This window comes from Peromyscus maniculatus, chromosome 7 (assembly GCF_049852395.1).
Source record: "Peromyscus maniculatus bairdii isolate BWxNUB_F1_BW_parent chromosome 7, HU_Pman_BW_mat_3.1, whole genome shotgun sequence".
NCBI lineage: Eukaryota > Metazoa > Chordata > Mammalia > Rodentia > Cricetidae > Peromyscus > Peromyscus maniculatus.
This window is the reverse complement of record NC_134858.1, coordinates 41262520-41284381: the sequence shown is the minus strand read 5'-3', so window position 1 is coordinate 41284381 and position 21862 is coordinate 41262520. Positions and strand designations below refer to the sequence as shown.

The 21862-nt window shown below is 47.3% G+C and overlaps 3 protein-coding genes across 4 annotated transcripts; 2 read left to right on the top strand and 1 right to left on the bottom strand.

The window, feature by feature from the left end:
* The first annotated feature begins 7057 nt into the window (after window positions 1-7057).
* Cenatac (centrosomal AT-AC splicing factor) lies at window positions 7058-15574 on the top strand. 2 transcript variants are annotated; one of them, XM_042280769.2, is made up of 11 exons: window positions 7058-7250; window positions 7348-7511; window positions 7918-8016; window positions 11650-11716; window positions 11797-11859; window positions 12154-12218; window positions 12298-12439; window positions 12906-12936; window positions 14948-15037; window positions 15159-15291; window positions 15366-15574. In XM_042280769.2, exons 1-11 carry the CDS (start codon window positions 7131-7133, stop codon window positions 15424-15426), a joined length of 1035 nt encoding a protein of 344 aa, XP_042136703.1. In that variant the 5' UTR covers window positions 7058-7130; the 3' UTR covers window positions 15427-15574. The 2 variants fall into 2 exon arrangements, with proteins under 2 accessions (XP_042136703.1, XP_042136704.1); XM_042280770.2 differs by having other exon boundaries at window positions 7061-7250; window positions 12334-12439.
* On the bottom strand, window positions 15541-18598 carry Rps25 (ribosomal protein S25). The gene is made up of 5 exons (XM_006992786.4): window positions 18440-18598; window positions 18120-18215; window positions 17178-17361; window positions 15682-15780; window positions 15541-15587 (listed from the first exon to the last, which is right to left on the bottom strand). The coding sequence occupies exons 1-4, from the start codon at window positions 18440-18442 to the stop codon at window positions 15686-15688; spliced, it is 378 nt and encodes a 125-aa protein (XP_006992848.1). The 5' UTR covers window positions 18443-18598; the 3' UTR covers window positions 15541-15587; window positions 15682-15685.
* A 234-nt stretch (window positions 18599-18832) lies between these two features.
* Window positions 18833-21838, top strand: Trappc4 (trafficking protein particle complex subunit 4). The gene is made up of 5 exons (XM_006992787.4): window positions 18833-19078; window positions 19216-19390; window positions 20438-20541; window positions 21172-21298; window positions 21506-21838. The coding sequence occupies exons 1-5, from the start codon at window positions 18904-18906 to the stop codon at window positions 21582-21584; spliced, it is 660 nt and encodes a 219-aa protein (XP_006992849.1). The 5' UTR covers window positions 18833-18903; the 3' UTR covers window positions 21585-21838.
* Window positions 21839-21862: the final 24 nt, after the last annotated feature.

Below are 21862 nucleotides of genomic sequence, written 5' to 3'. Positions count from 1 at the left end.
GCATGTGCCTCCACTGCCTGGCTTAGTTGATTGGGTTTTTTACATTTGTTTTTTTAGTGTGTGTGAGAAAGAGTGTGAGCAAGTGCATATGCATGTGAGTGTGCACACATACTATAGCACAGTGTGCATGTGGGTGTGCACACATACTATAGCACAGTGTGCATGTGAGTGTGCACATGTACCATAGCACAGTGTGCATGTGAGTGTGCACACGTGCCATAGCACAGTATGTATATGGGTGTGCACACATACCATAGCATAGTGTGCATGTGAGTGTGCACACGTGCCATAGCACAGTGTGCATGTGGAAGCTAGAGGACAACTTTTAGGGGTGGACACTCTCCTTCCACCTTGTTTCAGAGATTGATCACAGGTCTTCAGGCTTGTCGGCAAGTGCTTTTATCCACTGAGCCATCTCAGCAATCCAGATGGTTAAATTTTTTGGGAACAGGGTATCATGTATCCCAGACTGGCCTCAAACTCAGTAAGTAGCTGAGGAGGACTTTGACCTTCCAATCATCTTGCCTATGCCTCTGAGTCTAGGGTTATAGGTGTAATGCCACTTTGACATTTTTTTTATTGTTGCTTTGTTTTTTTAAGACAGGCTCTTCCTATGAAGTCCAGATTGTCCTCTGACCTGTACACGTGCACACATATGCATAACACACACACACACACACACACACACACACACACACATACACACACAATAATGATAAAGTTTTAAGAAGTGAAAGCGTGTCTGGAGAGATAGCTCAGCAACTAAGAATACTGACTGATGTTCTAGAGAACTTGGGTTCAATTCCCTGTACCCACAAAAACCTGTACTCACAGCCCCTTGTAACTCCAGTCCAGGGAATTTAGCATCCTCTTCTGGCCTCTAAGGACACTACACAGGCATGGTGCACAGACATTTGTTCAGACAAAAATATATAAAAATAAAGAAGTAAATTTCAAAAATGCAAATGAAAGTCTGGTTTAAATGTTATTGTTGTGGAATATTAGTTGAAGATGTATTACATTCGTTTATGCTGTGAATATTTATTTGTTTAATGATGCAAAGATGTGTTGCATTCTTTATTTATGTGCATTGGTGTGAAGGTGTCAGATCCCCTGGAACTGGAGTTACAGACAGGTGTGAGCTGCCATGTGGCTGCTGGGAATTGAACCAGGGTCCTCTGGAAGAACAGCCAGTGCTCTTAACCACTGAGCCATCTCTCCAGCCCCATGCTGCATTCTTTTATGTTGCATTTGTTTAACTCTGTGAAGCTGTGTTACTTTGCCTGTCTAAAACACTTGATAGTCTGATAAAGAGCTGAATGGCCAATAGCGAGGCAAGAAAGATAGGTGGGGCAGGCAGAGAGAATAAATAGGAGAAATCTGGGCTTAAGAGGAGCTAAGAGTGAGGAGAGGAGAGGAGGATGCCAGGGGCCTGCCACACAGCCAGCCACAGAGTAAGAAGAAAAGAAAGATATATAAAATAAGAAAGGTTAAAAATCCCAGAGGCAAAATGTAGTTAAAGAGAAACAGGAAATTTAAGTTAGAAAAGCTGGCTAGAAACAAGCCAAGCTAAGGTCGGACATTCATAAGTAAGAATAAGTCTCCATGTATTTATTTGGGAGCTGGGTGGCGGGCCCCCAAAAAGTAAAAAAACAAAAACAAAAACAAAAACACAAAACTACATTTTATAATCAAATTTCTTTATTTTATTATTTTATTTTTAATTATGTAGGTGGGAGTGTGCACATTCATACAGATGCCAGTTAGAGCTAGAGTTACAGGCAGTTGTGAGCCATATATGTGATGTAGGTGTTGGGAACAAAACTTGGGTTCTCTCAGAGAGCAACAAATACTCTTAACCACTGAGCCATCTCTCCAGCCTTGAAGTAAAAATTTAAAAGTCAGTATTGGGAACATAGATGAGAAAAATAAGTTAGTTAATACAACAAACAGCATTTCTGTTCATTTGAATACCATCTTTTAGTCTATTTACATGCAAATGTCTAACCATCACATATTTTCAAGCTCGGTTGTTCATGTCAATATCTTTTATTAATTTTCTCCCTTTGTTTTTCTGAGTTAACCCAACTAGTAAATTACAGTGAGAGTTGTTTTTATTTCCTCTTATTGAGACGTGGTCTCGTGTAGCCCAGGCTGACTTTGGACTCCTTATATTGTTGATAATCACCTTCAACTGCTGGTCCTCTAGCCTACACCTCCCAAGTGCTAGTGTTACAGGTATGAAGCACCGTTCCTGCCTCTATCATAGACTTTTAAAAGTTCCACATGTGGGGCTGGGCCATGGTGGCACACGCCTTTAATCTTAGCCCTCGGGAGGCAGAGACAGGTGAACCTCTGAGTTCGAGGCCAGCCTGGTCTACAGAGCGAGTTCCAGGACAGCCTGGGCTGTTATGCAAAGAAACTGTGTCTCGAAAATCCAAAAAAAAAAAAAAAAAAAATAGTCCCCTGTGTGGTAGGTTGTTGCCAGTATGATTCATTTCAGAGAAGGAAAGTGTTTGCTCCCCCCCCCCCCCCCGGGGTAAGGCTGATGAGGTAGAGCCACTAAGCTGAGCAGGCTAGAGTACACAGCCCCCACCCCACAGGGGCTCCTTTTTCAGTGCTCCTGGCAGCCAGGGGGAATAACACAAAGGCACAAGTGATGCTCCTGTCCAAATCCCCAGAGCGTAGCATGGGGTCTGTTAGGTTGTAAGGCCTCACTGCTGGCTAGGAACAGTCACTTCTGCAGCAAGCAGATTCCGTCTATGCCCAGGAAGCACAGAGAAAGGAATTAATTAGCTCTGGCTGCAGGGGCTGGAGAAGGCTTCTCACAGGAGGAGATACTTGGCACTGAGTGTTTTCCAGATCTGGAAAATAGTTAATTCATTTACCCAAGTGCCCCAAGCTAACCCTGCTCAGTAGGATCAGCTCACGTTCCAAGGAAGCATAGGTAAAGGCTGAGGAAGGGAAGAGCAGAGACGGGAAACATGGGTTATAGATGTGCATGGACGATGTCAAGATAAAAGGATCCCCCACTGTAAATTGGAAATGTACTAAATGTATCTAACGCGGGGACCTTCCTCATCCACCAACATAGTGTACCTGAGATGATGGGTTGTTTATCTTTTTTTTTTTTTTTTTTTTTTTGGTTTTCCAAAACCACTGCCTGGCAGTGGTTTATCTCATGAGCTGTGGTTTATGCTGCTGCCCAGTATCAAAAGAAAAGAAGCTGGGGGGATGGAGAAAGCTCTCTGTGCTTAAGAGTGTGAGAGTGCTACTGGTGAGCCGGGCGGTGGTGGAACACGCTTTTAATCCCAGCACTCGGGAGGCAGAGCCAGGTGGATCTCTGTGAGTTTGAGGCCAGCCTGGTCTACAGAGTGAGTTCCAGGACAGGCTCCAAAGTTACACAGAGAAACCCTGTCTCGAAAAACAAAACAAAACAAACAAACAAACAAACAAACAAAAAAAGCTGAGCATGGTAGCTTACACTTAGAATTCCGGCACTCAAAGTCTGAAGCAGGAGGATCACTGAGTTAAGAGGCCAGCCTAGGTTACATAGCAAGATCTCAGTGAAAAGGGAGGGAGTGAGACAGAGACAGAGAAAAGGCGAGAGAATGAGAACACACTTGTGCTGGACAGATGGTTCAGTGGTTAAGCACAGTTGCTGTTGTTGCAGGAGACCCAGGTTCAGTTCTCAGAACCTTCTTGGTGGCTCGCAACCCTCTGTAACTCCAGTTCCAGAGGATCCAACATCCTTTTCCGGCCTCTGAGGGCACTGGCAGACCTGTGGCACATATCTATGCATGCAGACAAAACACTCATATACCTAAAAAACAACAAATATTTTTAGGAGCGAGAGAAGCGAGACACAGGAGCACATGCCTATAATTCTAGGAGGAAGCTGAGGTAATCGGATCACTGAATTTGAGGCCATGCTGGTTGTCTTTAAGGGGGGAAGGGGTAGTGAATGTGGGCAGTGAATGTGACAAGGCTTTTCCTGGGGGACACACACACTCCTCTCCAGATAGGGAGTCCACCACAGACCAAAGTCCAACTTGGTGAACCAATGAGTTTTATTGGGGTTACTACAGGAATACGGGTGAAGGGTTACTTTGTTTTTGGTTGTTTTTTTTTTTAAATTTTTGTTTTGTGCCGGGCGGTGGTGGCACACGCCTTTAATCCTAGCACTCGGGAGGCAGAGCCAGGCGGATCTCTGTGAGTTCGAGGCCAGCCTGGGCTACCAAGTGAGATCCAGGAAAGGCGCAAAGCTACACAAGAGAAACCCTGTCTCGGAAAACCAAAAAAAAAAAAAAAAAAAAAAAAAAATTTGTTTTGTTTTTCCAGATGGGGATTTCTCTGTGTAGCTCTGGCTGTCCTGGAACTCACTCTGTAGACCAGGCTGGCCTCAAACTCACAGAGATCTGCCTGCCTCTGCCTCCTGAATGTTGGAATTAATGGTGTGTTCCACCATGCCTGGCAAGGGTGAAGGGCTACTTCCAGGAGCAGAAATGACTCAAAGGCATCTGTCTTTCCAAAGCCCACCTCAGCATGGGAGACAGATCACAAAAGCTAGGAACCTGGAGCGTGCTGCACAGCCTGCTGGGAGGAAGGGAGAGAAAAGAAAATTAATTCTGGGCTTGGCGACGTATTTCAGTGGTGGAGTACTGGCATAGCTTATGTGAGGCCCCTGGTTCCAGTCCCAGCACCACGAGTGAATGAACACAGACACAACTATGGAAGGTCCACAAAACGATTACCTTTCATTCGATAAACACCGAGAGCTCACTGTGTGCCACATAAAGCCCCTTCATGGCAATTGCATTCCAGCTCAGACCTCAGAGCCTTGTAGAATAGAGAGACTATATGACGTGGGAATGGAAAGATGTCAGTCCCAGGCATAGGAAATCGAGGGACAGACATGCTAAAGTGCATTGGAGCAACAGGACGATTGAATATTGCCTGGAAGAAAGACAGAGGCCGGAGAGGGGAAGGGGATGAATCAAGAGAGTTGAGAATCCCCTGGTAGGAAGCTTTGAATGAGGTGCAGGGGAGGTCGGGGGTTACTCTGAAGGCAATTTAGTTGTTAGTTACTAAACTAATCAGGAAAGTTGTTTTGGAGACTTTCTAAGGGTGATTGCCGAGGGTAAATGAATGAAGCAGGAAGAGATCAAATACTTGGAACCCAGTTAGATCTCACATGGCTGGTGGATCAGGGATGCAAGGCTACAATCCCAGCATCTGAGAGTGGAGGCAGAAAGGTCAGGATTGAAGGTCATTGTCAGCAACACAGCAAGAGTTAGACCAGCCTATGCTATGACCAGATCCTCTCTCAAAAAATAAATACAAAACAGAACAGATTTGACATGACTCTGAGCAAGAAAAGGATGTGAAAGAGGTCTGCTGTGGTTTTAAAACATCTCAGGAGTCCAATGAATAAGACAGTTTACTCACTGGGTGGCCATGGGACTGAGTAAGAGAGAGTGCCTTCTGACTTTAGCTTGGTGGTTTCATTCTCTGGGAGATAAGTCACCGTTAAGTGTTATAGCTCTAAGAGGAAAGATTTCACGAGTGAACGTGTTGGAGCTCTGTAGGAAAAGGTAATCTGGCAGTCGGGATCCAAGGAATATCATCAAGTCACACCACACAACAAACCTCACGCAAGAGATTTATTGGGAAAGATACAAGAGGATGGAAGACGGCTGCCTCTGCTCTGTGAGAAGAGAAGCAGTCAAGAACTGAGCGGGAGGCAGGCTTTATGGGGGGGTGCTTTTCTCGGTGCCCTGATCTTGTGGCAAGCTCCGGAACTGGTGGGATTCTGTGGCCTGATCTTGTTTTTTGTTTGTTTGTTGTTTTTGTTGTTGTTTTTCTGTAGGGTGGAGCTTGGCTGCCTACTTCTTCCAGGGCTGGAAACAGCCATTTCAGCCTCACAGAGTAGTCTGAGGTTGGGGTTTACAGTCATAAAGAGAAAGATGTTGGATTCTGTTTCACAAGCCAAGTTCAAGGGGGAAATGGACACTTGGTGGTGGAGAATAGCATAATAATTTCATGATTTCATAAACCAAATTGCAGAGGCCAGGAAGTTCATAGTAATTGGGGCAGACTGTGTAAACTACTTTGAGCAACTTTGGAACAAATGAGGAAACACATTCCTTGGGTGACATATGACGTAAGAGAAATCCCCCCCCCTCTTTTTATTTGATGTTCATTGGTATTTTGCCTGCATGTATGTTTGTGTGAGGGTGTCAGAGCCCTGGAACTGGAGTTTCAGACAGGTGTGAGCGGCCATGTGGATGCTTGGAATTGAACCAGGATCCTCTAGAAGAGTAATCAGTGCTCTCAGCCGCTGAGCCATCTCTCCAGCCATCTCTCCAGCGACATACAAGAATTCTTGCAAGGTCATTAGAGCAGGATTCACTTTAAGCATTAAAGTTTAAGGAATTAGACTACCAATCCAATGCTGGCTTACAAAGAATATTCTACTTCGGAGCATTTTTAAAGATTAAGGATTATCACCAACAAGTCAACACTCCTGTGGGGTGACTGTAACTAGATCACAATCACTTAGACCACGTGTTCCCCTGCAGTCTTCGGGGAAGCTGGAGGTGCTGGCTCCGCTGCTTAACATCTCTGTAGCCTTCCTCAGAGGACCTCATTTCTGCCAAGCCGAATCTTTCTCTCGTGTAAAATGCCAATAATGCCAAACCACAAAACGTCAATATGAGGATTCAGTAAAGTTGTTAACACAGAGCTCGGGGACACAGTGTGCGCCCTGTAATGACCAGTTCTGATTTGTTACGCTGTCTAACTGGGGTCTTTGTCAACGCCTAGCGAGTGTGTAGTCTGAGGTCCTGACTGGCGTGGACCCTGTCTCCTGTACACTCACGGAATCCTTGCACACGCCGCAGAACATCTAGGATGCTACCGATTCCACCGGGTTTTCTGCGGGCGCGTGGGAGGGGCGAGGGAGTGAACAGTCTGCGCAGCCGCAGAACTGATTGCAGTAGCGCCTACGGCCTCTAGAGGAGCCCGAGAGCTCCCGGGCTCGCCCCGCCCCGTCCCGCCCCGGGTGCGTCAGGGGTCAGTGGGTGGTGACAAACCGGCTGGTGGTGGAGGTGATCGCGGGTCCTGGGTCTATGGCGCCACCGCAGCGATGTCCTCTGTGTCGCCAAACTTTCTTCTGTGGTCGCGGACACGTCTACAGCCGCAAGCACCAGCGGCAGTTGAAGGGGGCCTTGGAGCGGCTTTTACCGCAGGTGCCGACGCGAGGCTGGGGGAGGCCGGGGATGCGAGCAGGGTAGCCAGGGCCCTCGGGCTGTGGTTTCAGGGTCCTAGCTGGCTTCTGCCCTGCAGGTGGAAGCTGCCCGCAAGGCCGTCCGTGCCGCCCAGGTAGAGCGCTATGTCCCCGAGCATGATCGGTGCTGCTGGTGTCCGTGCTGTGGCTGCGAAGTGCGAAAACACCTGAGCCACGGAAACCTGACAGTGCTGCACGGGGGTCTGCTGGAACATCTGGCCAGGTGACAGCTGGGGAACACCCGCCTCCCCCCCCCCCCCCACACGCAGAGATGTACCCACGTGTGGGGTGGAAAGTTAGAACCGAGGAGAGGAAGGTCGCTTTTGTGATTTAATTGGGGTGGATGGATTGAATTATCTTGTCAACCTTGGAACGTAGGGGGATCTTAGCATTCAATACCGTCGTCTTGTTAGCAAAGCCAACTTGCCCTCTTCCCACCATCTCACACTTTATTGAAGGAAAGGAATCCTGAGATTGAGATCTTGAAGAGGCTGATAATAAATAATATTCTTCTCTCTGCCTTGTCCAAGGAAGCAACCCAGATGCTGGTCTGCGTTACTCACCTCATGCTCTGATACCCAGTACTGTCTTAGTGTCTAGCTAAGATTACTGTTCCTCTTCATTCTCAGCCCAGAGCATAAGAAAGCCACCAATAAATTCTGGTGGGAGAACAAGGCCAACGCCCAGATGAAAGAGAAGTTTCTGATCTCCCCCCAGGATTATGCACGGTAAGTCACCTGTTAGAAGAGATGAAGTAGCAAAGTGAATTCTCCAGATCTTTGTCAGGCACAAAACCTTCTTCAAATTGCAAAGTCCCAAGGGAGTGTGATGGTTCACATCTGTATCCAGGACTAGGGAGGCTGAGAGTGGATTCTTGAGAGTTTAAAGCCAGCCTGGGACAGACCTTATCTCAAAACAAGAACAAATTTGGGAAGTTCAGAGTCAAGTATGTTGGTGCAGACTCATAGTTCCAGTACCCAGCTGAATCAGGAGGATCTCAAGTTCCAGGACAGCCCAATCTACATGTCTCAACACACCCAAAATAGGGAGATGTACTGGGAAGTCCAGTAAGGATTTCATTGTTATCTGTTTTCACAGCACTTTTTATTAATATGCCCCCTGAGAAGTTCACATAAAGATGTGATGACTGGGTGTGGTGCCTTAGGCCTCGAGTCCCTGCTGTTTGGAAGGCTGAGACAAGAGGATTGCTGGCCTCAGAGGTCAGAAGAGGGCCTCTGGTCCTCTGGAACTGGAGTCACAGATAGTTGTGAGCTGCCATGTGGCACTTTAAACCTGGGTCTCTGAGGAGCAGCTAGTGCTTTTAACCTCTGAGCTGTCTCTCCAGCCTCCTGGATAGGATCTTTGATTAGTGAATGAAGATATATAGAAACTTACTATAGAGGGTAATGATGAATTCTTTTGCTTTCAGGAGACGGGGTTTCTTTTCTTCTTTTTTTTTTTTTTATTTAAATTTATTTTATGTGCATTGGTGTGAAGGTGTCAGATCCCCTGGAATTGGAGTTACAGGCAGTTGTGAGCTGCCATGTGGGTGCTGGGAATTGAACCCAGGTCCTCTGAAAGAGCAGCCAGTTCTCTTAACCACTGAGCCATCTCTCCAGCACCAGAGACAAGGTTTCTTTTTTTCTTTTTTTTTTTTTTTTTTTTGGTTTTTTTTTTCGAGACAGGGTTTCTCTGCGTAGCTTTGCGCCTTTCCTGGAACTCACTTGGTAGACCAGGCTGGCCTCGAACTCACAGAGATCTGCCTGGCTCTGCCTCCCGAGTGCTGGGATTAAAGGCGTGCGCCACCACCGCCCGGCGAGACAAGGTTTCTTTATGTAGTCCTGGAATTCACTATGTAGATCAGATTGGCTTTGAACTCACAGAGATCTGCCTGCCTTTGCCACCCAAGTGCTGGGACTAAAGGCGTGTGCTACCACATTTGACTTACTCTTCTAAGTAAGAGAAAAAAAAAGCAAGGTGTAAAAGAGCACCCAAATGCAGATTATAGGTGCACACAGGAGGATTGCCCAGCCTTGCTTGTTTTGAGACAGGATCTCACTATATAATCCATGCTGGCCTCAAACTCAAGATCTTCTTGTCTTCACTTTCTCAATGCTGGTATTAGTTAAGACTTTTATTTTATGTGTAGGGGGTATTTGGCTGTATTGTATGTATGTATGCTATGAACATGCAGTGCCTACAGAGACCAGAAGACAATGTCCGATGCCCTAGAACTGGAGTTACACAGTTGTGAGCCACCATGTGGGTACGAAAAACCAAAACCAGATCCTCCCCAAGAACATCAAGTGTTCTTAACCTCTGAGCCATCTCTCCAGCCCTTATTTTTAATAATGTTGGGGAGGGAAGAGATGGTGTGTGAATGCAGGTGTCCTTGGAGGCCAGAGAGACGGTTTCCTGGAGCTGGAGTTATAGGCAGTTGTGAGCAGTCCCACATGTGTGTTAGAAACTGAACTTGTGCTGTTGTAAGAATGGTATGTGCTCTTAACTTCCAAGAGCCAACTCTCCAAGCCAATAGTGGTACTATTTAGAAAAAAAAAAGTCTGTGCAGTGGTAGCACACTCCTTTAATCCCAGCACTTGGGAGGCAGAGGCAGGCAGATCTATGTGAGTTCGAGGCCAGCCTGGTTGGTCTACAGAGTTTCAGGACAGGCTCCAAAGCTACATACACAGAGAAACCCTGTCCTGTCTTGAAAAACCACACACAGAAAAAGGATTATTATTTTGTGTTTGTGTATATATGTGTGTCTATGTTTGTTGGGTATGTGCACGTACGTGCTACTGCACAAGGAGGTCAGAGAGTCAAATCCCCCTAGGTCTGGTGGTTGCCAGCTGCCCAGCACAGATGCTGAGAACTAAGAGCCTACTGGTAGACAGCATGTGCTTTTTACAACAGTTATGTGTGCTGGTTTTTACTAGCATGTGTATCTGTTTACCATTTGTGTGCCTGATGCTCTCTAAAGCTGGAAGCCGGCATTAGCTCCCCTGGAACTGGAGTTAGAGTCTCCGTGAGCCACTATGTGGGTGCTGGGAATCAAACCTGAGTTCTATAGAAGAGCAGCCACTCTTAACCACTGAGGCATCTCCCTCACTTTTTAAGTATTGTAGTATAAGACACATACAAATATGTTGTTGGGGACCAGAGTTTTCACTGTGGCATGTAAAAAGTGGAGGGATTTAACTAGGAAAGTATCCTGTGAACTCTTTAGGCATAAAGGCTAAGTGGTCAAGAGTAGCATTGGTAACAGGCTAAGTACTGGCAGTTCATGTGCCTTCTGATAAACAATGGAGGTGAGCAGTGTAATATTCCTGTCAGAAACTGTTAGCCTGAATCCACCACAGGACAACTGCAGGGCCTGGAGAGGATGGCTCAGCGCTTAAGAGAACTTGCCAATCTTGCAGAAGACTTGAGCTCAGTTTTCAGCACCCACTACTTGTGAAACTCACAACCACCTAGAACTCTAGCTCCAAGAGATCCAACACTCTCTTTTGGTCTCCAAGGAAACTAGACATGCATGTGGTGTACAGATATATATGCAGGCAAAACACACACACTCATAAAAATAAAAAATCTGCGGGGCACTGGTGGTGCATGCCTTTAATCCTAATACCCGGGAGGCAGAGGCAGGCAGATCCCTGAGTTCAAGGCCAGCCTGGTCTACAGAGTGAGTTCCAGGACAGGCAGGGCTACACAGAGAAACCTTGTCTTGAACAACCAAAATAAATAAATAAATAAATAAATAAATAAATAAATAAATAAACTAAAAGTCTTTAAAAAGAAAATAAATGAAGGGTGAATCGTGGAGCATAGCAGTGTTACCAGCGTACCCAGGGGAGAGGTGCAGGTGCTCAGCTGGCATGCAGTGTTACCAGCGGTGAGAGGTGCAGGTGCTCAGCTGGCATGCAGTGTTACCAGCAGTGAGAGGTGCAGGTGCTCATTTGACAAGTTGTGTAAACTGAGCATGGTGGTTCCTCTCTGTAATCTCAGCACATAACTGGCTGAGGTGGGAGTTCTGTGCTAGTCTAAGCTATATAATCAGACTGTCTCAATTTTTTTTCCTCAGAATTAAAACCTCTACTGTAGTATACTTTACAACTAGTGGGGCTGGAGTTCTAGGCTAATTTATCTCTTTCCAGTTTTGTTTTGTTTTGTTTTGTTCCTCCTCCCTGAGACAGGGTTTCTCTGTGTAATAGCCCTGGCTGTCTTGAAATTCACTTTGTAGACCAGGCTGACTTCAAACCCACAGAGATCAGCCTGCCTCTGCTTCCCAAGTGCTGGGATCAAAGGCATGCGCCACCGCCGCCGCCCAGCCTCCAGTATTTTTATAATTCTTTTATTTTTAGGTTTAAGAAATCCATGGTGAAGGGCTTGGATTCTTACGAAGAAAAAGAGGACGAGGTGATTAAAGAGGTAAGAGGTAGGAAGAAAGGCCTCTGAAAAGGGCCTCTCCCCGTGATCCTGAACCACCTTAAGCATTCTTTCTTCCACAGATGGCCGCTCAGATCCGTGAGGTAGAACAGAGTCGGCAGGAAGTGGTCCGATCTGTCTTAGAGGTTGGTTTCCCTCCGAGGACCCAGAGCAGTATCCAAATCCACTGATGCCTGGCTTCCCCGGGTCCAGCATTTCGACTGTCAGCTCTTCTCCGAGAATGGGTCACAAGTCCATACGCCTCAATTCCCTTCCCTGTCCACTGGGGCAGGGTACCTCAGTGGAGATGTGGGCAGGGCTGGGAGTTGGCAAAATGGGCAATATCCTCCATAAGGTACCAGGGTCTGGAGTGTGGGGGCATGGCCCAGGCAGGCTCTTAAGCACCTTAGACACATTTATTTTTCCTGAATCAAACTCAGCCTCAGGCAGAGCCAGATCCAGAAGAGGGCTCTTCGGCATCTGGAGGCTGGAAAGCAACCAACGGGTAAGTTGTCAGGGAACCTCTTGAGTTGGATGCCGGAAAACGGGAACAGCTCTGACCTTTGCCGTCCTCCCTGTTCAAGGACCTCATCTGCCAGCCTGGCTCCCCTGTCTTTCAGCCATGTAGCCTCCAGCTCACAGCAGGTATCACACCTGGACCTGCAACGTGTTCCAGAGCTCGACTGGATGGAGACAGGACAGCACCTGACATTCATTGGCCATCAGGTACAGGTGCAATGGACAAGCAAGCCGGAAGTGGTCACTGACCGCTCAGGTCCCCTCAGCTGTTTTGGCTTTTCTACCGGTTCTAGCCATCTGCAGCTCCTCTTGGTTTTCCCTCACTATACCCTTCTGTGGGAGTGTCCCTGGACTCCATTGCAACCTTCCAGGGTGATCATAACAGCCTAACAACATGCTCTTGATATAGGGTCCCCTGCAGGCATCTGAAATTATGTCCTCCCACCCTGCTGTTAAATCCTAGCACCCCCTTCTATTTCCCATATTGCTGTGTGACTTTATTGACCGATTTGACCTCCTGTCTACCTCAGTCCCACCTTGGGACTGTTTCCAGTGACTGGAGTCACTGAAGTAGCTTGTCAGAAGTTGCGTTCCCTTCCATCAAGTTTGCTGTCTCTAGCTTTGAGTACTGTACCTCACAGTTTTCTCATCTCATATCTTATTTTCACCACAGGATACACCTGGAGTTGGTAACATTCACTCAGGTAAGTTTCTGAGCACTATTTCTATGTCTGCAAGATAATTTTAGGGGTTTTTGTTGTTGAGACAGGGTCTCAGTTTGTAGCCATGACTGGGGGTGGCCTGGAACTCCAGAGATCTGTGTGACTCTGCCTCCTGAGTGCTGGGGTTGAAGGTGTGCACCACCAAGCCCAGCTGTTTGGATACAGGTTAACCCTTAGCTCCTGCTGGCCCTGAGCTCCTGCCACAACTTCTCAAGTGCTGGAATTAGACATAGGCCCTGTCTGACCTGTCTGCTATTTGCTTTTTAGATAAAGCCTTAAAAAAAAAAAAGCCTATTTTGCCAGGGTGGTGGTGGCCCACACCTTTAATCCCAGCACTCGGGATGCAGAGGCTGGCAGATCTTAGAGTTCGGGGCCAGCCTGGTCTACAGAGTTCCAGGACAGCCAAGAATTTGTATCCAGAATAGATCAAAACTTGCAAGAGCTAAGGAAATGGTTCAGTAAACATATTGCTGTGCAAGCCTGAGGACCCAGCCTCCAATCCCCAGCACCTATACAAAAGCCAGGCATGACCCTAGCACTGTCTTAAGGGCTCACAGACTAGCCACACTAGCTGAAATCAAGCTTATTTCAATGGCTTTTGTTTGTTTTCTCTGGGTAGCTTTGGAGCCTGTCCTGGAGCTCAGAGATCTGCCTGCTGCCTCCCCAGTGCTGTAATTAAAGGTGTTTGACACCACAGCCAAACAAACAGCAACAGAGAAACCTGTAACTCCAGCACTTTGGAAGCTGAGGCAGCAAGGTCTTGATTTGAAGTCAGCTTGAACTATATAGTGAAACCAGCTCCAAAAGGAATAAAGTCAACCAAAACTACTATTAGCCAAATGAAAATGAGCTACTGCTACACGAAGTGACTAAAATATTAACTGCACCAAGTGCTTAGCTGTTGTGAGGTGGAACTTCTGTAATCCTTCGAGGAGTGTAATAACACTAACCTTGAGAGTTCAGCATACACTTACAAATACCTTTACACTCTTAAGAGGTCCTTCTGAAAGCATGTGCCACCACCAGCTTGTCTCTCTTTAAACAGGATCGTAATGCCAAGGCTGTCCTGGAACCTGCTCTATAGACCAGGCTAGCCGCTCCTCTCAAGATAGAATTTAGGACCTAGGTTCAATAGCCAGTACCTCACATAGCAGACCAAGGAATCTGCCACAGATGCTACCTACAGAGCTTTGGGAAAGTGTCCTTTGGCCATTCCTCGCGGCTCCAGCCCTGCTGCAAGCCATCCTATCCTGCCTGGCTCTGCAGCTCTCATTCGTCCTGACACGCAGTTTTCTTGCCACCGAAGTGGGAGGGATGGGGTAGGTAGTAAGGAAATGATATGAAAATGTAAGCATGGGTACTGTGCATAAGGACAATCTATTTATAAAATGTATATGCTATTTATTTTATATATTTATTTCAAAATAATTTTATTTTTAATGAGATGCTATGACTGGATTTTCATCAGAAATAAGGTCCTACTGAAACAGGAAAAATGAGTTATTAAAGGCTTTTATCGGCAATAAAATTGTCTTTTTATATTAAAAAAAAAAAAAAACCGGGTGGTGGTGGTGGTGGTGGTGGTGGTGGTGGTGGTGGTGGTGGTGCACACCTTTAATCCCAGCACTCAGGAGGCAGAGCCAGGCAGATCTCTGTTGAGTTCGAGGCCAGCCTGGGCTACCAAGTGAGTTCCAGGAAAGGCGCAAAGCTACACAGAGAAACTCTGTCTCGAAAAAAACCAAACAAACACCCAGAACCCCAATTCCAGGGAATCCAACCCCTCTTGGGATCTCTGCAGACACCAGGCATGCACATGGTACAGATATAACCACAGGAAAATACTGATACACATAAAATGGAGAGGAAACAAGGCACCAGAAAATATGGTTTTAATTAATTACTCCCAGGCCTCTGACTCCAGAAACCCAGGTTTTTATTTTTGAGCACTCCTGGCTGAAGCATGCTCCATAGTAAAGGGCTTTGCTTATTCTAGGTGCTGTGCCTCCGTGGATGATTCAAGAGGAGGAACACAGCTCTGGGAACCTACCAATAGGTCCTTCCTATGAAGAATTTCTTAAAGAAAGTAAGCACACTACCTTCCTATTCCATGCCATTTCCTAAGCTGGCTACAGTACAGTAGCGTGTGTCAAGAGATCCACCTACTGAGCAGAGATCAGCCAGGTCAACACATTTCCCGTTTGCAGAGGAAAAACAGAAACTGAAGAAACTCCCCCCAGAGCGAGTTGGGGCCAACTTTGACCACAGCTCCAACACCAGTGCAGGCTGGCTGCCCTCTTTTGGCAGAGTCTGGAATAATGGAAGACGCTGGCAGTCCAGGTATGTGTCCAGACTCCAATCAGCCACCTCCTAGTATTTTCTATTAATTTTGCTGAGTCTTTATTTCTTTTTAGGCATCAATTCAAAACGGAAGCCGCAACAAGAAACAAGCAGTCACGGAAAGGAAAAAGCTGAAGGTGCCCAATCCAATTCTCTTTCAATCTCATGGCCAACAAACCCATTCCAACTATTATTCCTAAAACCAATCCTTTCCAGTTGCCTTTCTTAAGAAACAGAAACACCCACTCATTTGATTTAATAAAGTTTTATTTTTCCAAATGTACAGCTGATTGAACCTGAAAACGAGAGAGAGGAGAATTCAAGTCAATTCAGGGTATCACAAAGGGGGAGTACCCAATATTTGAACACCCAGAGACCTCGGGTTCTCACCTGTTCAAGCATCTTCGCCAGCAGCTGGGGCATCTCCACCCTTTGTGTTTCTGGTGTAAATTACTTGGGCTCTGTGCTTTGAAACCAGTTTGATAAGTCCTAGGGAGAAAGGGTAAGGTTTTTAAATTTTGTTCTTGAAGGTTTGCCTGCATGAATGTGTGTGCAAGTGTGTGCCCGATATCTGAGAAGGCCACCTGGAACTGCTTTAACAGGGTTTTGAGCCATCTCCCCAGCCCCAAGGCCATGATTTTTATAGCAGATCCTTTCCTGTTTCTTTCCCAACTTAGCAATTGGACCTTAAGTTCTTAGGGTGGTATTTGAAAGAGGGTCTTTCTCTGTAGCCCAAGCTGGCCTGGGAATTGGGATCCTCTGAACCTTCAATGTGCTGGGATCACAAATGTGAACTGCTTTTAGGATTCACTATGAATTTAGTGTGTCTGAGTGCAAGCAAAATACCAGTGTGTGGGAAGTCAACTATCAGCAATCAATTTCCTCCTTCCACCCTGTTGAGGCAGGAGCTCTCCTGCGACTGCACAGCACTACACTAGGCTAGCTGGCCTGCGAGCTCCCGGTCGATTCTCCTGTCTCTGCCTAAGAAGTGTTGGGATTAAGTCACCGCATCAGGCTCTCTAGGACATGTACTTCTATACCAATGTAATCTTCCAGACCCTTAGTATGAATGTAATGGGCTACTACCTCCGTGGTACATGGACCACAGTTCACTTTATATTTGTGATTTAACTAAAACTACAACACCCAGCCCCACCACTTCAGTCGGTGTATATAATAAAAATTACTATAACCAAAACATAAGGTGGGAGGATCATTTTCCTGAGCTACACAGTGACATCATATCCCTAACGGCATATTGGTGCTTGCCTTTAATCCCAATACCTGAGAAGCAGAAAAGGTCAGGAATTCAAGGCCAACCTTGACACCTAAGACCCTGTCAATAAAGGCAGGCGGTGGTGGCACATGGCCATTAATCCCAGCCCTCGGGAGGCAGAGGCAGGCAGATCTCTGTGAGTTTGAGGCCAGCCTAGTCTACAGATCGAGTTCCAGAACAGGCTCCAAAGCTACACAGAAAAATTCTATCAATAACCCAGCAGCAGCAGGGCATGGTGGTGCAAGCCTTTAATTACAGCACTGGGGGGCAGAGGCAGGCAGATCTCTGAGTTTGAGGCCAGCCTGATTTACAAAGGCATTCCAGGAGAGCCAACACAGAGAAACTCTATCTCAAAAAATATGTATATTTAGCTGGGCGGTGGTGGCACACGCCTTTCATCCCAGCACTCGGGAGGCAGAGCCAGGCGGATCTCTGTGAGTTCAAGGCCAGCCTGGGCTACCAAGTGAGTCCCAGGAAAGGCACAAAGCTACACAGAGAAACCCTGTCTCAAAAAACAAAACAAAACAAAAAATGTATATTTAAAAAGCTTTCCTGGTAATGCTACCAACAAGAAAACCCACTCCACAGAACATAGGCCATTATCTTTTACCTTTACTAAGTAGCTCCTGAAGGGCTGCCCTGGCCAAAGAACCTCGAATCTTCAGTCTCTCAGAGACCACAGCTGGAGTGATGAGCTTGTAGTTGGGAACCTCCTTACAGAGTTTGTCGTATGTAGCTTTGTCAAACAGGACCAGATTGTTGAGCTTGTCCCGAACTTTGCCTTTGGACCACTTCTGCTCGTTAGAACAAGTGTAAGAAAAGAGCACTAGTCAGGAATTCTGGCAGAACTATCCTTTCCCAAATACCACGAATCTGAGAAACCCCTCGTTATCATCTCAGGTAAGTTAAAGACTTCAAACTAAGTAACACAGCCTGGCAACAAAAAAAATTCGACAGCACCTGTTAGAATGTTGTAGTTTGAAACGAAGACTTTATACTCATCCCACCGTTTAAAGAAGTGGTTCTCAACTTAGGGTTCACATAGCAAAAACTTACATTATGGGTTTTTTTTTTTTTTTTGGGGGGGGGGCATTTTTCGAGACAGGGTTTCTCTACATTTTTATTCTTAACAATAGCAAAATTACGCCGGGCAGAGGCGGCCCACGTCTCTAATCCCAGCACTCGGGAGGCAGGAGGCATAAGGATCGGAGTTCCACGCCAGCCTGGTCTACAGATCAAGTTCTAGGACAGCCAGGGCTGTTACACAAAACCCTCAATTATGAAGTAGCAACGAAATTATTTTATGGTTGGGGGATCACCACAACATGCGGAATTGTATTAAAGGGTTGCTGCATTGGGAAAGTCGAGGACCACTGTTTTGAAGGAATATATACAACCGCATTCTTGAAATAACGACAAGATAGGAACAAAATCAACAGTATGATTCTAGGATTCACGATCTGAAGGAGAAAAAAAAAAACCAACCACAGCACAGGTTCCCGAAAGGTCCCCCAGAATCCTCCTTTATTACAAATGGCTACCCCCTTCCTACCTTCTTCTTGGCCTTGCCACCAGACTTATTTACTGGGTCCTTGTCTTTTTTGGCCGACTTTCCGGCATCCTTCTTCTTCTTGTCATCCTTGGGCGGCTAGGGGAAGAGAGCGGAGTGCAGGCGGGTCATGGGGTGGCCCCCGTCTCCCCGATTGGTGTATCCCTCCCACCCATGGCGGCGGCGCCCGAGCACATGGAGGCAGTGCCCGCGGCAGCCCGGGACGCAGCCCCGCACGAACCGCTCCGGGCAGCGTCCCCTTCCCCGGCCCCCAGCACCGCTCGGCCCTCTGAACCCTGCTGCTCAACACTCGCGAGCCTCACCATGATGAAGCTCGGAGAGAGGCGACGACCACGGCAGCCTCCCTAAGATGTCGGGACAAAAAAGGAAGCGCGGCTCGCCAACAGTCCCAGAAACCTCAGCCTCGAGAAAGTACTTCCGGGGCAAGAGGTGGGGCCACGCTCAAACTCCGCCTCGCCCGCCGGCGAGAGACGGAATGGGGGGAGTGGCTTCCAGTCTGCGAGCCACGCCCCCTAGGCGCTGGTTGTGAGTGGCTGGACCCCGCTGCCAATCACCCGACAGCCACTCAGGCTCTTCTCCGGCTCTGAGAAACAACACAGTCGACCAGTTCCCAGAAATTCGTTTCTTCGAAGTCTGTGGGCTTGGTCTGCGCGTGCGCCTCAGGCGGGGAGGGGGCGGAGCAGAGGCGGGGCTATGACACCAGTTCCGGGGCTGGGACGACCGGAAGAGGCCGTGTTATAGCGCCTGCAGCCGGGGCGGCGCAGCGATGGCGATTTTTAGTGTGTACGTGGTTAACAAAGCCGGCGGCCTGATCTACCAGTGGGACAGCTACTCGCCGCGGGCTGAGGCCGAGAAAACTTTCAGTTACCCTCTGGACCTGTTGCTGAAACTGCACGACGAGCGGGTGCTGGTCGCTTTCGGCCAGCGCGACGGCATCCGGGGTGGGCTGGGCTCGAGGGCGGGGCAGGCTCTGCGGAAGTGGGGCTGGTGGGAAGGTGCGGGACTGGGAATGGCTGGGTGGAAAGCGGGAGCGGCCCGTGGACCGGAGCGTCTCTGATCCTTAGCCTCTCTTCTGTAGTGGGCCACGCAGTGCTGGCCATCAATGGCATGGATGTGAACGGCAAGTACACGGCAGACGGGAAGGAAGTGCTGGAGTATCTCGGTAACCCTGCAAATTACCCGGTGTCCATCCGATTCGGCCGGCCCCGCCTTACCTCTAACGAGAAGCTTATGCTGGCATCCATGTTCCACTCGTAAGTCCGCTCCCCCCGCCCCCTTTAAACTTTTACTCCCCAGCATCTACCATAGGATGGCTAAAGTGTTTTCTGTGTACTGACAATCATTTTGTACCTCTTAAGGCCGAGTTCTGGTGTCATGGGGAGATAACTCATAGACTATATCTAGGTTTGAAGTAGTTTAATCTTGCCTAACTCAGTTTCTCTCCTGTTAGCTCTAGTTTCTTTAACATAAGGTAACTTTTTTTTTTTCCGGGACGAGGTTTTTCTGTGTAGCCCTGGCTACCCCTAGAACTTGCTCTGTAGACCAGTCTGGCCTCCAACTCAGAAATCCGCCTGTCTCTGCCACCCAGGTGTGTGTGTGGAATAAAGGCGTGCACCACCACTGCCCGGCTAGGTAGTTGAGTTAAATAGACATTAAAAGACTTCTTGTGGTGCGAGGTGTGTTGACATAGGCATAGCCATGGACTAAGAAGGTATGCACTATTCCCTAACATGTTGGCTTTCGCTAACATTTTTCATGTAAAATGTTTCAGATTGGGGCTGGAGAGATGACCCAGTGCTTGCTGCTCTCCCAGAGAACCAGCATCCACATGGTGGCTCACAACTGTAACTCCAGTTCCAAGGGACTTGATGCCTTTTTCTGGCCTCTCTGGGTACCAGGCACACACGTGGTACACACACATGCCTAAACATACACAGACCAAAACACTCAACCACCATAAGCCCATCTTTATTTTGTCCTTATTGCTACATAAAGCAGCCTATAGGGGAGGCTAGAGATGAAGTGATTTCACTGTCATCAGATAACTTGAGTGACAAGACGGGAGATCATAAATAAAATTTAAAAAATTAAATAAATCTTAGGGGAGTGTACAGTGTATTCAGAAGGCTCATGAATGTGAAAGAAATTTTGACACTGCTGCTAGGTAGTGCCCAGTATTTCTCCTGACTGTCCCAGGCTGTAGAGTGAACTCAGATTAGGTACTTGAGTGGAAAAGTTTGAGGAGCACTTTTTCCTCACATCGTCTGGTACATTCCCAACTTTACCTCTCGTGTATACAGGCTCTTTGCCATTGGTTCCCAGCTGTCTCCGGAACAGGGAAGTTCAGGCATTGAGATGCTGGAGACAGACACATTCAAACTGCACTGCTTCCAAACACTGACAGGTATGTGCCTGCAGAGGTCATAGGGATAGATGGGGTAGATTGGACCAAGGGATTGACTAGAGAAAGCTTTGGTAAATAAGGACAGGGATGGTGTCAGGTTTTCCAGGGACAGTTGTACAAACACATCCATTTGTTCTGCGAATCCAAAGCCAATATTTAATCAGAGGCTGATTTTGTTTATGTCACAATGTGCTCAACCCTGGTTATCTTGGGTTTGGATAAAATCCACATTAATGTTAGGTTTCACACATTTTGGAATGTGCTGTTCCAAATAAAATTTGAAAGCCAAATAGACATGGCCTTTGGATCCTGCTTATCATCTCTTCACTCCTTGATGCTGATAACTGAACTGCCAGAGTTTTGTCTTCTGCTTGTCCTGTTTCTGCTGAGGGATTCCAAGACTACAAATGGCATTTAGACCCCCAGTCCGGTCATTCAGTCACCTGGTGACAGTGAAGTCACTTCATGTCTAGCCTGCTCTGTTAGCTGCTTGATGGGGCAATAGGGACAGAGTAAAGATGGGCTTATGGTAGTACTTCACAAAACTGAAGGGCACCAGAAAAACAGGACGGTCCGTTTCTGCTGCGTTCTCTGTCCTTGGGTAACCAACCATTCCTGGCCTTTCTCCAGGGATCAAGTTTGTGGTCCTGGCAGATCCTAGGCAAGCTGGAATAGATTCTCTTCTCCGAAAAATTTATGAGATTTACTCAGACTTTGCCCTCAAGAATCCATTCTACTCCTTGGAAATGCCTATCAGGTAGGTATCCTCTCTCCCCGACGCGGTCAGAACCTTGTTTCCCAAGTCACTTGAGGTACGGACAACAGTCACCAGCTCTGTTTATCTTGAGAACACAGGGCTTCCTGGTGCTTCATGTTCTTCAAATAGTTTCCACTGATTCTCCCTCTACCCTTTGTGGCAGGAGGCTCAGACCTCACAATTTTTTATCTTCTGGGTCTGGCCTAGATGTGAGCTGTTTGACCAGAACCTGAAGCTAGCTCTAGAGGTGGCAGAGAAGGCTGGCACTTTTGGACCTGGGTCCTAGGCTGAACCTGGAATGAACCCCCTGAGACATGCTGCAGAGGGCTTTGCTGTTTCCACTCCAGTGAGGACCCCATGGCAGTAGCCTTGTTAATGTACTTGAAAATGGGAGAGCACTGAGCCTGGAGATGGGGATGGATCCTGGGCTAGAACGCCATGTTCTCTGCCCTTCTGTATATATCACAGTCCTACTTTGTACAGATTTATTTATGGAGGAAGCTGGCTTAGCAATGCTATAATAAACATTCCTTTGTTCTAGTGTTTGCTGTCCTAGCTCGTGGT

What these genes read in the sequence shown, in the direction of transcription:
- Rps25 (XM_006992786.4), bottom strand. An exon ending in GTGGCAAGGCCAAGAAGAAG is followed by an intron (nt 17,362 to 18,119) that starts GTAGGAAGGGGG and finishes TCTAACGAGCAG; the next exon opens with AAGTGGTCCAAAGGCAAAGT. An exon ending in TCAGGAGCTACTTAGTAAAG is followed by an intron (nt 15,781 to 17,177) that starts GTAAAAGATAAT and finishes CTTTCTCCCTAG; the next exon opens with GACTTATCAAACTGGTTTCA.
- Cenatac (XM_042280769.2), top strand. Translation starts at nt 7,131, where the DNA reads ATGGCGCCACCGCAGCGATGTCCTCTGTGTCGCCAAACTTTCTTCTGT. An exon ending in TGGAGCGGCTTTTACCGCAG is followed by an intron (nt 7,251 to 7,347) that starts GTGCCGACGCGA and finishes TCTGCCCTGCAG; the next exon opens with GTGGAAGCTGCCCGCAAGGC. An exon ending in AGTTGGTAACATTCACTCAG is followed by an intron (nt 12,937 to 14,947) that starts GTAAGTTTCTGA and finishes TGCTTATTCTAG; the next exon opens with GTGCTGTGCCTCCGTGGATG.
- Trappc4 (XM_006992787.4), top strand. Translation starts at nt 18,904, where the DNA reads ATGGCGATTTTTAGTGTGTACGTGGTTAACAAAGCCGGCGGCCTGATC. An exon ending in CCAGCGCGACGGCATCCGGG is followed by an intron (nt 19,079 to 19,215) that starts GTGGGCTGGGCT and finishes TCTCTTCTGTAG; the next exon opens with TGGGCCACGCAGTGCTGGCC. An exon ending in CTGGCATCCATGTTCCACTC is followed by an intron (nt 19,391 to 20,437) that starts GTAAGTCCGCTC and finishes TCGTGTATACAG; the next exon opens with GCTCTTTGCCATTGGTTCCC.